This window comes from Periplaneta americana, chromosome 7 (assembly GCF_040183065.1).
Source record: "Periplaneta americana isolate PAMFEO1 chromosome 7, P.americana_PAMFEO1_priV1, whole genome shotgun sequence".
Classification (NCBI taxonomy): Eukaryota; Metazoa; Arthropoda; class Insecta; order Blattodea; family Blattidae; genus Periplaneta; species Periplaneta americana.
Window position 1 is genome coordinate 94,619,728 of NC_091123.1, and position 17,126 is coordinate 94,636,853.

General features: G+C 35.3%; 1 protein-coding gene across 3 annotated transcripts in view; it reads left to right on the forward strand.

The window, feature by feature from the left end:
- The window catches only part of VGlut (Vesicular glutamate transporter), a 569,182-nt gene that overhangs the window by 482,745 nt on the left and 69,311 nt on the right, over nucleotides 1-17,126 (forward strand). For all 3 annotated transcript variants that reach the window (XM_069831082.1, XM_069831084.1, XM_069831083.1), the window contains exons 11-12: nucleotides 1,181-1,308; nucleotides 4,403-4,582. In XM_069831082.1, the coding sequence (XP_069687183.1) occupies nucleotides 1,181-1,308; nucleotides 4,403-4,582 (308 nt within the window). The remainder of the gene's footprint in view (nucleotides 1-1,180; nucleotides 1,309-4,402; nucleotides 4,583-17,126) is intronic.

The window sequence follows — 17,126 nt, forward strand, 5'->3', positions numbered from 1 at the left end:
GTGAAGCAAGCTTTCCACTTTTTAAATGCCTTAAATTTCGCAGTGAATGCATGTATAAATTATAAAAAAATAAGAGTAAAATGCGAAACTTTATAGTGAGTTAGGCATTTTTAGGCGAATATTAACAAATTAGGCTCTAATAACCGTTTTAGGGCATTATAGGGCACTATAAAACTCTTTGAATACCTTTCAATTCCCATGAAACACAAATATTAATAATTATTTTTACTTTTCTCCTAAAGAAATAAAATAGGCATTTGCCCTAGAATCCGATGTCTGGTAATAAGCCAACAGACTGCACTGTATTCAAAGTTAATGATATAATTTTAAAAAATTAAAAGCAATAAATATGAATAAAACGTAGGCCTATTATTCCATCTTCCATTTAACATTGTTGTTGTTGTTGTTATTGTTGTTGTTGTTGTTTAGTCAACTGTCCGAAGAAAGGTCTCAACCTCCCAAGTGATATCAATAAGGCAACTAGGTCATGAGATAATGGGATAGGGTGGCAAGTTCCTTTCCCCCTCCATTGCATACATCGCCGACTAGCTACATATTACACTAGTCAGACTTCAGATGCATACAAATTGTTCTTCCTCTGACATATATCGCCAAGTAAGATGTACTGCCTGGTAATAGGTGTACATATCAGCCAGAACCTCAATCAGAAGATTCATTTAACATTGTGACCTTCAAGTTCAGAACAATAATGAAAAAACAGTACATGTTTAACATGTTCAGAATGTCTCTCCGCAGTGAAAGTTAGAAAACATTACTAATCAATAATCACAATGTGTCTCTTTCTCTAGATTCTAGAACCACGACAACGATCGTTGATGCTGAAATCTGGCATTGTTGTTGCTCGCTTTTACGATGTGTTAACGATTGAAGATGTTAAAGATTGAAGAGCGCAAGTTTTTGGTAGATTAAGGTGGTGTAAATAGCATACTACTGCGGAGAGACTTTCTCAACATCTTCTATATTTATACCCCTTCTAATTTTGCTATTGAAATATAACTGTCAGGAATAATGCAGTAAACATTCCAGATGCACTGTAATAATGATGAGTGCTTCCCACGTATCTACCTAAGACATCTGTAAGATTGTTTTGCAACATTATCAGTCATATGACTGGACAAGTAGTGGTGCTGCATTCAACTATGCGACTCTTTGCCAACAGGTTTCAATGTGAACCATCTTGATATAGCTCCGCGATACGCCAGTATCCTGATGGGTATGTCCAACGGCATCGGCACTATCGCTGGCCTCCTCTGTCCAATTGCTATCGACAACATCACTGAAGACCATGTAAGTACCAGATGTAGCATTTCTTGTTGACAAAGTGACGTGGGATCAGTGAACTTGAAAGATGTTGTTTTAGAAAATATTTTAAAATTGCAGAACTTAAAATATGTCGGCACCAACTGATATTTTAAAATTGTAGAACTTAAAATATGTCGGCATTAATTGATTTATTGTAAACTAATACTAGCTATTCAAAGAAGACATAGTGCTGTAATGTAATGACGGAAACCCAAGTGTCTGGACGAAATCTGTTCCACAAGATTTAACCGGAAACGAGCCGAAGTTCCTTTAGATAAGAAGCGATGAAGTAATGGAATGACCTAAAGCTGGAGCAATGATTGTGAAATGCAAATAATTATGGAAACATTTTCTACTTGTTTTTCAATAAAACAACGTTTCCAAATAATTCAATGGCCGCAAAGTGACAGATGGGCATGGCTATTAATATGAAAGAAAATAAAATATTTTGTATTTGGAATTGATATCCTCTTACAACATTAAAAACAACTGCCGTATGGATAAGTGTAGTAAACACTGCGACTGAAAGACAGACTGCCCGAATAGAAAGTCACTGTTCTAGTTACAATGAGATAACTGAAGTGCTGTCCTCCAGTCACTCTTGTATTGATTTCAATGTTAAGCCCTATTTTTTTTAATAAAGACACCATTTCATTTCACTTCTGTATAACTCTATATCATTCTCGTCATAATCATCATAATTAGGGATCCATGAGGTTAATTGTTCATACACTACGTGACGTCATATTTGGCGCGTGGCACAGGTACTATTAGGAAATGCATCTTATTTGTGCTGCAGTTGACGTTCTATTCATGATTCAAAATTAGACCTCGAAGACTATTGAAAAATCTATTCTAGTGATAAAATTTGATACTACGATAGCCTTTCCTACAATTTAAATTATTTGTTCATATTTATTTAGCGATTTCATTTATTTTTACTGGTACTTGTAGTGTTAAGGCCATAAGGCCTTCTCTTTCACTCGACCAGTATAAAAATAGATAGCAAATGTAAATAACATCAATACAGAGAACAATAAAATAATAAAAATAATAATAATAATAATAATAATAATAATAATAATAATAATAATAATCATTGATTTACTGTATTTTAGGGAGGTGGGATATGATGATAGAGACTGGATTAATTTTGCTCAGGATTCATTAATTTATCCATAAATATTATAGGTAAACAGTAAACGATATGCCGCAAATAGTATTGCTTCGTTAGGCAGCCTTGGTAGCACAGTTGTCTTATGATGATTGCAGACCGTGTTCAAACCCCGGTAATGGCGGGGTCGTATTAGAAAAAGTCAAGATTTCTGAAAGTTTTTCTCAGGATTTTCCCGTTTCCTTTTGCAATTCCACCAATTTTCATCATTATCACTTCAATAGCATATACTAACATGGTGCAGCTGGATGTAATGGTGTTACTAGCGTACAGATGGCTCAGTGTGAGGAAGTTCAGTACACTACTCGGGTAGTAAAAGAGCTTTCTACCGGGATTTACTGGATCTTGAGCCTACAGAACTAAAATCTACAGATGGCACCACGTGACTGAGTCACGATACCTAGAGGAAAGCGACTATTCGGACTACAACTATTCCCACAAAAAGGAGTGGAAAGCACAATAAGCTTCAGACTGTTGTGCAAACCTTCGGGCTCTCCTCAGTCTGAAGTTAAAAACTGTTTCGTGAGCTAAACATTTGTCTGGACAAGGATTTCTCCACTAATATTTCTTACTTTCTTTATAGAAATATTTAACGGATTTATATGTTTTGTAAGTTAAGGTGTTTCTTCTTAACTTCTAGTATTATATTATACAGGGTGATTCAAGAGGATTTACCGTCCTTTACGGAGCTTATTTCTGAAGACATTTTGAGCAAAAAATGTCATATGAACATAGTTTCTATTCTCAATATTTTCAGAATTACACTAATTTAAAGTTGTTTGTAAAATACGATTTTTCTTTAGTTTGAAGGTAAAAGAATAATACAAACAGGAAATGAACCATTCAGAAGTAGCATTTCTTTAATTGACAAGTATTATGAATATATTATTACGATGTACCGAAGTACTAGAGGGAACCCAAGAGGTGGAATTTAACTGATAGGATTCAATCCGACATCGGGATGGGAATCCGGTGTGGCTTAGTGGATAGAGCGTCAGCACGTAGCGCTGAAAATCCGGGTTCAAATCCCGGTGCCGGAGAGAATTTTTCTCCGTTCCATTCATCTTTCTTCAAGTATTATGAAGCTAAAAATGTGCTGTGAACTCCTTAGTTGCTTCGTATACACAACTTTTTCTATTTTTAACTAGAAAATTACATTATTCTTACGCACTTATCACAATAATTAGGCTATTACAAATCACACCACTTCCACCAACTCAATTATTTGCAGTTCAATTTTGCATCCTAGTTTACAATCTTGGAGAGTTTACAACACATTTTATAAAATGTCGCCGTCCGCTTGAGTACACTTGACAGCACGCTTGTGAACGGCACTCATCGCTCTACGTAACTGCATACGGCTATCTTTGATTTCCGTAGCGCTCGCGCTGGCTGCTGACTGCACGCTGACCAAGATCACGCGTTCACTGCAATACGTTCCAATAACGAAACGCAACTCTGTAAATATTGAGAATAGGACCCATGTTTATATGACTTTTTTTGCTTAGAATGTCTTCGGAAATAAGCTTCGTAAAGGACGGTAAATCCTCGTGAATCACCGCGTATAACTGGATCTGCTACAAGCACGAGCATTTGCTCTTTTGGGTGCAAACTGTATATTTTTAATATGTATAATAATATATAATTTTTACTGTTCGGATAAAATACCTGTATCAGGATAGGCATCGTTGCTCCGTGCGTTTTGTTTATAAACATTAACTAGGGCTGCACTGTTCATTCACTGATGTTTTAGCTAGGGGGTGGGGAGCTCTTTTCCCAGCAGTTAATGTTTGTAAACAAAACGCACGGATCAAGGATGCCTATCCTGTTACAACTACTTCATCCGAACAGTAGTAATTTATAATTTCAGTTTTAAAAAATAATTAAATTTTAATATATTTCCAGAGTCGGGAGAGCTGGAAAACGGTCTTCATAATGGCCGCCACCGTTCACTTTATTGGTGTAACGTTCTACGCAATATTTGCTTCGGGTGAGCTTCAACCCTGGGCAGAGCCAGCTGCTGAAGAGAAAAAGCCTTGGAATCCACTGGAGGATGCCTTCCAAGGAGAAATGCCTCCGACCTCAGTACGTAATACGAATGACTGTGATAACACACGACTTTATGGACGGCTTCTGTTACTTAAAAATTCCAAATTTTTAGTTTTAATATATTCTACCAAAACCTACGTTAAAAATCAGTCAGTGCAGGCAATTTCTCAGTACCAAATCATCATTACAACTTTATGAACTATTACTAATGTCGTGGCCTACACATTACACAACATTAATAATGAACAATATTGCTTGAAATAGGTCAAAGTCAAGGTTGCTCACTGCCAATTCAGCGGTTTTCCGCTAGATCTGGCGTTTTTCAGTAATACATTAACGGGAAAAATTTCTGAAATGAAATTTGTACTGCTGATATAGGGATTTAACGGGCTTTTAGACGTTCTCAGCGGCAAAATAATATCATTTTACATCGATAATATAGCAATTTAGCGACTTCTGCACTGTTTCATAGAGGGTTCTTAAGAATCGAGTTGGCAATACTGTAAAACATCACCTACACATAAGAGACCGAAAAATCGGAGATTCAAATTGCCCGTGACTGCTAGCTGCATCTTATGGTTCAACATTGAAACAGTGCGCCGCACTCAATCTTGATAATGGATGTGCAGCGCAGTACAGTACAGCAAGAGTAGTCCTCGCGTTGACCCAAAAAGACTGTGCTGAAGGCAGGCAATTGCATGCTATAACCACAGTCTAATATATACAGTTACGAAGCTCAATACGTAGGGAATATGCATCCATAGATTAGTTGCTAACCACTAGGATCGTTACTATCGCCTCATCACAGACAATGCGAAATAGTACCGGCACAGTCTATTGTTCCTAGTATCCTCAACAACTCAAGCTTCGTGACTGTATATACTATAGTCCCGACGTTGTTATTTCCGGCGTGACTCCGCCTCTTTGCTTACGTCTTAGAAAGTGAAGGCTCTGTAAAGTCTAGGTAGGTAGTATCGTTCGCCATTTTTGTTCTTACATTCCCGAGCTACCATACGAGGAATCTATTTGCCACACCGTTAAACATTATAATGTCCTAGCTCCTATGATAATAAATCAAACGCAATGTAATTCAGCAAATAATTGAGCGGCAAATAACGTCTTCGTATGCTTTCTGCGAACGCCAACGAAAGAGCTAAAATGGCGGGCGATTATATTAAGTATATATCGAGCCTTAAGAAATGAATCAGCGAATCACAAGACGCACACGTTTAAATGTAGCCGACCTGCAACGCGATTGGCTGCCAGAAATTAGAGCGTCGGGACTATAGACTGTGCGATAACGTTGCTAGTCTGCTCTCTCTAATCTATAGTCGGTACAATGTAACGTGAGGTACTAAGTTGCTACATCAACATTTTCCTCATTACCTGCTCAACTGCTTAAATTTAGTGATTTTGTAACTGTTGGATTCACTTCACTACTGGCAACTCTTTCTCGAATACATACATATTACAGATATCATGATAGACATTGTGTAAATGTTGGATTATCACAATGTGAACTGCTAATCAGGAGAAACAACTTACTCAACAATAAATTTGCATACCAATTCTATTCAGATGCAATATTGTGTCTATATTTTATGTGTAGCAAAAGCAATGAAAAATTATTAATAATAAATAATAACGATGTTATTATTGTTGTTCAAAGTCCGAAGACAGGTCTGAATCTCACAAGTGATACCAACATGGCACTACTTACTACGAGGCAACTAGGCCAGGAGATAATGGGGTAGAGTGGTCAGTTCCTTTCTCTCTCCATTGCATACATCACTGACTAGTAACATATTACACTAATCAGACTTCAGATGTATACAAACAATTGTTCTTCTTCCGACACATATCGTCAAGTGAGATGTACTGACTGATAACAAATGCACAAATCAGCCAGAACCTAAATCAGAGGTAGATAACGATGAATGTAATGTAATGTAGTTTTTCAGTAAATAGTTTCATTTTAAACCATGAATGTTTATTTGGCAACATTAGTGCTTTAAGTTCACTGAAGTGCCATCCAACTTCGATTCCTGGTACCTCACGATATCTAAATTGAAGAGTGTGATCCCAAAACGCATTCAGTTCATTTTTATGAAAAGACTGGGCTATTTTTTTATCCACCGGTCTACGGACTGAGCGAGTTTTCAAGTAACATCCACACTAACACAAACACAAAGAATTTTAGAAAAGAAGCTTAAAATATAATGATAGAGGTCCAAAAAAGAAGCATATACATGTATAAATCATAAAAATGTCCAAATGGACTTAGCGAGTTTGGGATTACACTCTTCAATTGTTCCGAGTATAGATAGAGGAGCAGAGAGGTGTCTCGATGCTTTTAGGCCTCATGAATACCTCCACGAGATTCATATTTTCAAGGTATTAAAGGGATTGGGCCTAATGTAATTCGTGAATTTAGAATAAATAATATCTGGACGCTTTTTATATAAAATAAACTAAATGTCATATTACAACTTTCTCTTATTTAAAAGAAAATAATGTATTCCAGTGCGGCCAATATTAAAACTATGAAAGCTATAATAGATTTATATATGCGTAGAAATTATGGAAATGTTTTCCTTCATTTAAAATGTTAACACAAATATTACATGTAATAGTTTTTTTTTTTTTCAGAACTTTGTAATGGCACTTGGTTTCTTATATAAAATCTATAGGTTACGTACAGTACATTAACTACCGTTAATCGTAATATATCTACGGTTTTAAGCCGCCTAAATGAACACGATCCATTCGCGCTTTAGCAACGTTCCCTAGTTGTAGTGATAAGACTCACTCGCTGTTAGTTATGGTAATTTAAATATTACATACGTCCAGACAAAATATTGTAGCCACGAAGAAGATAAGATATGTGAACTGTAAGTCGTGTGAAAAGAATTTAGCACTCTAGCTACCCCGATTTGCACACTGTTGTACGAGGAACATTTCTTGAAGAAACCCACGTCCTCAGTGGCATAGGGAATTCCATACTAGCTGCCGGATACAAGGTTTGCGGTTTCAAACCTTGCCGACGGTGATATATTTGAATAAACATAAAATCCATATTATAGCTTCCGATAGGGAGTGAAATAGGCACGGTTATTTCGTAAATGAACCGGACAAAGTAGACAGAGAGCTTCACGTAAAATTCATCTTTCTTTCTCGTCCAAGTTGAATTTCGAATCTGATTAAGTTCTGAAAATAAAAAAGAGTGGTTAAATAAAATACTATTGCCAATTAGAGAAACTCCAAAGCATAATTAAAACAGCGAGGGGTCGGCTAAAACAAAAATACGAATTAGACCGGAGAAAATATGGGCGAAGACTTGATCGTCCTGTTTCACTGAAAACGAAGCGAAATACAATACTCGTCCCAGTTAATAAGAAAGAAATTGGAATGGTAGAGCCCGATCGCAAACTCGTGGCACCTGCGCGAAAGACGAATTGACATTCACTTACATGGACTCTCCCGAGTCTTTCTGAAGGGTGTTTGAACTGTACGCTCGATGAGTAAACAGTTAATTGAAAACGGCCGAACACAGACCCCGCCCCCACTCCGCTCGTACAGAAGCCTCAGAAAGAAACTCTCGCAGTTTGATGCCACGAGTTTTAGATCGGGCTCTAGACTCTAATAATACACTATTTTTTGAGCCGTCGATCGTGGTAGTCTCGGCAGTCAAGTCATGCTGATTTGAAGCTACTAGAAAGCTAGGATCTTGTTTTGGAATCATGGAATTTGTCTCTTTCCCATTTAGACCCATTGTCATATGTATAGGACGCAAAAACAGTACTTAATAATAATGTCTTAGGCAGTGTTATTTCTTTGATTTTTATAATATTAACATTCAACAAGCTTCTTTAATCTTTAAATGAACACACCATATCAACAATATCGTTATTCGTTAATTTTCCGCCATTATTAGCTCCATTGCAGAAGATAGCTGCAAAATAACTGCATCATGTCTGCAGGTGAGTGTAGATCAGGGCCTGATTTAGATAGGAGCTATTGGTGCCTCTGCTCTAGGCCTCATAATTCTGCGGGCCTCAACATCCAGGAACAAGCTTTCTTTAAAATGAATTATGCAAATGAAATAGACAGTTCTACCAATTTGAAAATCAGAATTGAGGAAATAAGTAATTCTGTAATTAATTATTATGTCAGAAAACTTATAAAAAATCACTTTATTGTTTTAAGTTTAGAGTCATAAGTTGTTTGGAGAGTTTAAAGTGTTCAACTTGCGAAAGTTGGCTACCGTGTACAGTTTATTCAAATTGTAACAGTAGGCCTATTTAAATAATTAATAATGAATTCAACAGCCAAACTCAACAAAACTGTCAGTTCTCATTGTAATGAGTGTTATACAAAGTATCTAGTGCTTGTGTTCCTTGCAGCTTATCTAATTTCTGTTGGTATAGGACCATTATCGGTGTGTAGTGTTAGGCCTATAGGAAAGTCCATAATTAAAAATTAAATTCCCAAGCAAATTTCAGTTAGAAGCCAATGAGATAAAATGGAAAGCTGTTGAAATTCAGCAACAGGAAAAACAAATCTGATCATTGAGCAAATGTGTTCGTTCATATGTTACAAGCAGTAACTCCTTTACTCACAGAAACCCTCAGTTTCAAAAAGTTAAAAATGTTTTAACACAGACTAATGAAAATTTTGGCGTACAGAGACAACAACCCGCCACAGCTACTAAATTGTGGAGAGCCAAGGTATCTTTTTGTATAAGCCTAAACCATAATTTAGGAAAAAATGAACATTTCTTTCAAACCACTGAATTACTGCACTAGAGAAAACTAGGGACAGTACCGGTACTACAACCAATGCTCTGACCCTGTCTTGTGGCCACACATAATCACTGATACCTTATGGGACCACTTCATTTTTAATCCTTCTCAAAATAGAGAATTAATCGAAACCTCTGTGAAATAAATAGCCTAAATGGTGAAAGGAGATAGGTGACAGACTTTATATAAAATAAGACAGGCCTAATTGTCATATAAGAAAAGAAGGGGCCTCATATAGAAAATTAAGCTCCGGGCCTCTGAAATTGTAAATCAGGCCCTGGTGTAGATAATTATTTATTTTGTCTCTCCTGCGTGAGGATATGAATAGTTCACCATGTATTTAACTCCAGGGGTGTCAATTATATCATTTATATTTATTCTGTAATTATAAGCTGGCCTAACACCATGAGAAGTGACGTTATTTTATTTTATGCCGTCATATTTATAGGACATTGGACTACATGATACATTTTCTGTTCTTTCTTTCTTTCTTTTTTTCTTTCTTTCTTTCTTTCTTTCTTTCTTTCTTTTTTTCTTTCTTTCTTTCTTTCTTTCTTTCTTTCTTTCTTATTTTCGGGTGGGTTTTATGTAACCAGACACTTTTTTTTATTTTATTCTACACCTGAAGCGGAAAATAAAGCGGAAATTTTCTACCCCGGAGGAAGCTATAACTTATATGAAAACATTGACTGAATCAGACCTTCAACATGTCTGTCTTGATAGTAAAAACTGTAGTTCACTGAATATAACATCCCCACTTTCTGATACGGCATCTGATAACGAAGATATTGATGATGATCTAATTGAAATTCCTCAGAAGCGTAATTGTGGAAATTATGATATTTCAGGAACTATAGAACTTTCGGCATTTGACCCTGGACACATTTCGTCGGCATTATCACCTTCATCTTGCTCAGACGCTAGACATACATAGTAGTTGATAAAGCGTCATAAAATAACAATTAAAACACATGGGGCAGTTGACCCTGAATAGTGTTCTCGTTACATGGTGGTTTTTATGTTAACACGTAAATATATTTAAATTTAATTTGGAGGCAAACTTAGTGAGGTTGGTCAATTTTTCATGTATGTATGTAACTTAAAACAATTGAACAAGGATTACGTGATGCATTTTGAAAATTAATATGTATGTATGTATGTATGTATGTATGTATGTATGTATATATATATATATATGGCGAATATCTATGAACTAGGTCACTAGTTGAGAATAATTCGAGGGTAATACAGGCTACTATTATGAAGGACATTCTCGAAATATTATTTTATTCTAATCTCTGATCAATTAATTTTATTTTATTTTGATTCATACGAAAGCCTTAAATTCAGATTGCGCCAGACTCTAATTTGTAGACTAGTGGTATAAATTAACATTAATATAACATAATTTTTAAATAATACATTAAGTTATAAACATCATATGTAAAAATATATTTAATTGTTCGTAAAGAAAAACTTACAAACAATAACAAGTTTATCTTACAATTTCATACATTATTCTCTGTTTGCACTATCCATTATTTTATTTTCAAATATTAGTTTAAAATCCATCGTTACTCGTTCAATATGTTTTGAAACCAAATAATTTAATATTAAAGTTGAAACTTGGTTAGGAATACAGCATTGAAAGCATAAGAGTACACGGAAAAATGTAAAAAAAAATAATAATAAGTGTAATTATGCATTCTGAATTTATATAGGCTTACACAATTTCACCCTAACTTTCGTAACTTAATTATTTTAGCTGTACATCGCTCTTCGGGACCACATGGTATCAGACGATTCAATTTGGGAGCAGCCTTATCCATCTTGCTATGAAGATATCGCGCATTGACATGCTTATAGGTAACTGTAAAAAGGAACACGGTTTCTAAGAGTGAAGCACTTCTTTGTTTCTGAAGATTAGATATGATATTTCACTTCAAAGCAACGAGCACTGCAGCCGCAAATTGCTTTGTAAAATTTGCATGCTTAATTACATTTATTTACATTTTAACATATTTAAAGTTTAGGATCATGGACTTTTCAAATGTGTTGAAGATACTAATGTTTTCATACAAGTAAGTTTCCACATGATGTTTCAGATATTAATGGTGTTTAGACTGTAAAGAACAATTTTATATTCTGCAATTGTCTCACATTAGTTTATTTGAAGGGTTCAGAGCCATAGTGGGCCAAGCGCCATTTTTTAAAAACGGAGAAAGCAAGGGTTAAAGTTAAGTGAATACCATAGTTCAATGAAGATTGACATATCATTTAGTTTGAATGTGTATACTTTACATTACTTGCTATATGTTTCCATTGAATTATGGTAATAACTTCATTTTAACTCTTGTTTTCTACGGTTTTAGTAAATGGCGCTTGGCCCACTATGGTTCTGAATCCTTCATTTATATTTTCTGAACTACTTACAACTTTCAGTCCATAAATTAAAGTGATTTGACCCTGAGAATGAAACCTGTAAGCAGTTCCGAAATTATATTTAAAAAAAACTACGTTTCCACTTATTGTCAGATACCGCGCAAGAGATAGTGAGTACTTCACAACAAAATATTTTACTAGCTCTTTCGATTTATAACGAACCTACAGATAAGTATCGCATATTTTATGAAAAATTATTAATAAATCGACACAAAGAATTTAAAACTCTACTTGGAATAAACATATTAAAAAAAGATTACTAACTATTTTTATTTCACTATCCCCAATAATAACATTATATGCCATCATATCCTCGGTTTATTCCCATATATTTTTATTGACAGCTACAAGTGCACAATGTCACCTTATTTGGCGTTGCTACCTCATTCACTACACATTAATTCAAACTCTCCAATCTGCGTTTAAATATTCGTTCTAATAATTAGTCGAATGATCATTATGCTTCTATTAGGAATAAGATTTTCGAGTGAAAACCCGAAAAAGGGCTACCAGAATCCTAAGCGTGGCAAGGGATCGCGTGTCATAAAATTACAGAACGTAAAAGATCCTGTCTTGATTGAGAGGACATATCGCACTCCCAGTAAAATATTGTCGTAACTCAAAAATTGTTATTTGTAAAGATATGCTATTTCTAGTAAAATACTACTCTAAAACTATTTTCGTAAATAGGTACCAAAATCTTTGATAACTATAATTTGCAATTTTATTTTTAGAATTTCATACCTCCAAATAGTAAAACAGCGTTGGAAATAATTACGAAGTAATATGTAATTTTCGACTTACGACAGTATTTTTTCTGGGTATGCGATATGTAGGTTATGAAGAATGAACTGATCATTTTCCCCCACGTAAAAATTTACCTCTGCTAGTCATTATCCTGCTAGGGGAGTGTCGGGTAGTATCGGACAGTGCGTTTCTTTCATCTACCACCATATGGTAGTACCTGAATGACATGGTTACGTTTCTCTATGCGACATCACAGAAACGTAACCAAGTCAATCAGGTACTATCATCGTGTGGTAGATGAAAGAAACTCACTGTCCGATATTACCCGATGTCCGATACTACCCGACTCTCCCCTATATAATTTTACCATAGGAGTAATGGATTTTATTTTATAAGCGTCCACATGAGAAATGTAATGACACTTCCACATATCACAGTCCCGGAAAGTGTCAGTATGCCTGAAAACACTAGTAACCAAAACTTTATGCTTAAATTCTCTAAGCCAGTCAAGGTGAAGTCTTAATTACAGTTTTATATGTTGTACACATTTTAATGAATGGATTAATATTGATATTTGTAATTATCGGTCGGGACAAGGGCAATTCCTAGGCACTTCGATTCAAGTAGGCTTTTCATGCAGCTGTTAACAGGTATGACAGAAATGAGACACTGAATGTGCAGTACATGTGCGCGAAATGCCCAGTTTATGCAGATTGCGTAATTCACCCGAAGCACTACTTCCTAGCTGAAGGGGTGTACAGGAATCTATTCTACATTTCAAGTGTTTGATTAAATTGACATAATATGAACGTTATATGATATGACATATTTTATTCCATCAGCTTACATCGGTCGTGATGGCCCTTCACATTTCTGTATACAGTGCCATCAGTCCCTTGGATGTAATATATTCTGCTTACGCTTTTTTAAACATCCGGCTATTACACATAAATGACCCTGATCACTTTTCTATCACATCTCTCCCCTCTGTTTCCCTCCCTTCTTTTTCTAGTTACCTCTCTCTCTCCTAGTTAGCTATCTTACTCTTACTAATCTCATTTAACTTAACAATCACTTCTCTCAATTCCTTATTAATAGTTCCCAACATTGTTTGCATTAAGTTGAGCTCTTCCATAGTTTTCAACTTATTTATTCATTTGAATCACTAACGTTCACTGACCACTTATTCCCACTAATCTAATCTGTTATATTTTCAGATGAAATAATTTCTAAACTTTTATTATATTTTCATTCCCGCTTTCTTTATTATATTTCTATCACTATTTACTTATTATCACTCCCTGCTTATTACTTGTATCTTATCCTTTTTCACTAATATCCTCTTGCCTTACAGTCTTTTCTGTCACCATAACCATTAACTTCATCACTTTCCTAAGTTTTGTCACTCATGCATACTATTTTCACTTTAGCACTTTCCTATGTTTTGCACTATGTACGTTATATGAAAACAATTAGCAAAAGAAAAAGAACAGAATTATCGTCAATATCTATGTAACATGATATTTAAACAGTAGTTAAACAAGATATAAATATTGCAGTGATCGCGAAACAAAAAATGAAAATTATGTTTCATTGACATAGTAGGTACTAATTATTTTAAAGTGATATCCTTTCATTGTTTGTCAACCATTATTGGGACCATTAGATAAATTTTAAAGGAAATATACTCAAATTTACATAGAATACATTTTACATTTGTACATAGAGTAGATTGTGAAATTGTTATATTGAAATCATTTCCTTGCCATATTCCAGTAGACATTTAGCGCAGTAATTTAATTTTCATAATATAAATATAATATAAAAGTACACATTGAGAAAAAATGTTTACCCCAAAATCAATTATCATATAATTCAAGAGTGTGATCCCATAACTCTCTCAGTCCATTTGGCCATTTTTATGATTATGATTATGTTTGAGATCTCTATCATTATATTTTAAGCTTGTTTTCTTCCAAAACAACGTCAATTCTTGTTTAAAAGTTTGTATTATTGTACTTGTCTCTTGAAAAACAGATCAGTCCGTAGACCGGTGGATAAAGAAACTAGCCCAGTCCTTTCATGAAAATGAGCTGAACGTGTTTTAGGGCCGCATTCATCAATTACATATTACTTTAATAAAGATTAACAAAAAAGAATTTAAATTATTAATTGAAATGAAATTAACATTTCTCATAAAAATGTAAATTAATTAATTACAAACTGTCCCCCCATTGAGAGTAGCCCTTACGGACTCAGTATATCCTCAAAAAAATATACATATGTAAACACAGATAATTAAATTTAAAAAAAAGAAACAAAGAAAAGGGCACGAAAAATTACAATTGCTATTAATGTGGTACCATGTGATTAATCAGGATTTGACAGCATTTCTTAACACGTTATCACAATGTCATCCCTCAGAGATGTTGGCAGAGCAAATTTCCGTTGAAATTCTTCGAAAAAAGCTGGTATAGTCCCTCGAGCACCTATGAGCAAGCCGAATACCTCAACGTGAATTAAGGCATATTTCAGCTTGAAATAGTTGATTGTAGCCTCATAAATCGACTTCTTCTCATGGTGGACCTCGGCTGACTGATGACATCCTACTTCAAAAAGTATCGTGGGGTCCTTGTTTAGTGTCAGCATTGTATGCTAAAGTATCGACTCGTCTCGTTGGCCCATTTGCAGCTAGACAGGATATTTCTTCTTCTACTATCCAGCCCTTATTTCTAATGTGGCAGAAATTTTGAATCTTATAAGCTGATGTCTAGACTTCGTCAAGAGCAATTCCTGTTCACAGAATTCCAAGACGTGTGCTAAAGTTTCAATCTCCGGGCAGCCATGCCTGCACCGGGTATTGTCAAGAAATCTCCTGGGAAAGGAAAGAACAGCTGCTAAATTTGCTGTCATTTTCAGGCTACATATCCATCCACTAGTCGTAGGCTAAGTCCTTTCTTGTTAGCAATCCAACTGTTTGGCGGCTGTTACTTCCCTGTACATCTCAACGCTTTTTCCTCGTCCTGAAAGGGTCTTCCATGATTCATATTTCACGACTCCACAATTCTTCTCGAAAATTTCTAATTGTAGCTTTAGTAAAGTCTTCGGAAAAAGAAAGGCAGAGGGAATCACATGACGATTTGAGTTCAACATCTGTCTCATCATGTTAACATGCGGATTATCTGCTCTGATTAATGGCAGACAGATGTTACAATGTTGAAGAAAAGCTTCCCACGAAACGGGTATTAACTGAAGTCCTTTCAACTTTTTACTAGCGTACAGCATGCTATTTTGAATATCAGTCGGGAGAAAGAGCATTTCTTTAACAGAGCTTCGAAGGATCTTATCAACGTCTTCCAAAAAACTGCGAGATAATTTATGTAAAGGAGCCATTTGGAGGTGATATATGAGCTTGAGCCTGACATATTAACAATTTTAAGTTTTTGATCAGGCCGTAACATAGGTTCAAGATCCTGACTAAGGGAAACTATCAATTACTACAAATTTGAAGGTATTGTTGAAGCAGAAATTACATAGGCCTATTCTGAAAGCAGTATTTATTTACTGATCGGACTTGGATGAGGATGCTTCATTATGATGCACAGTTCTTACTTTCGCAGATGCTGTTCTCTCAATATCTGATAATATTTTATTAGCTATAGCAGATCTGATCATGTAAAGGAGATTTTCGTCTGAAAGTCAGGTTCGTGATCCAAGTTTATTTCCCTTCACCGGGGGGGGGGGGGGAGAAATTATTCACAAGTGTAGGCCTAGTGCTGGAAAATATGATAATCACTCTGCTGTAAATCTATGAAATTTCTTTGTAGCATATTCGGTCTAGTGCTTTGAAAAATCCAGTGGTATATTTATTTACGTAGATGTTTTTTTGAGTTCTGAAATATATTACAAGTTGATTAGTCCCAGCTGCAAATTGGAAAAAACGTCCAAAGGCTTTCCAAAGTATGGTATAGATAATCCAACATTAATTGAAGGGCTGAGAGCCATAGTGGGCCAAATCCGTTTTCAGCGTTTTGAAGCTTACCTCAACTTTTGATTGCCTGCTGACTCACGTACTCAACAGATAGCGTCATTTGGTCCAAATACCTCACTTTATGAAATAATTAAAGCATCAAAAATATTCTCTCAAGCAAATGCCAGTTCTTTTGCGAAGCTGCTGCTTCTTGCCACTTGACTTGATGTAGAACATGGCAGACGAAGTGAAAGAAAATAACTAAGGTGAAATCTAGGAAGCGTGTGGAAAACTGTGATGAGTGAAAAAAATGTACGAAAAAGGAAAAGAAATAGTGGCCAAGAGTATGTAAATGCAAGTGGAAATCCTGTCTCTGCGAAAATGTACACCGACAAAGACTGCAAATGTGGGTTATGTTGTGTCGAACGTTTGGATAATGAAAATGAATTGAGCAACATGTGCATGATACATTCTCGTCAGTAAGTAATTTTAACCAGCAAATGCCGATCTTGCAAGAATGGTTCATCTAATGAATATAAAGAGGCACAGAGGATCTGCTGATGTAGAAGGTAGTCATGAACAGCATTCACGCGTATATTATATTAAGTTAAAGGTACGT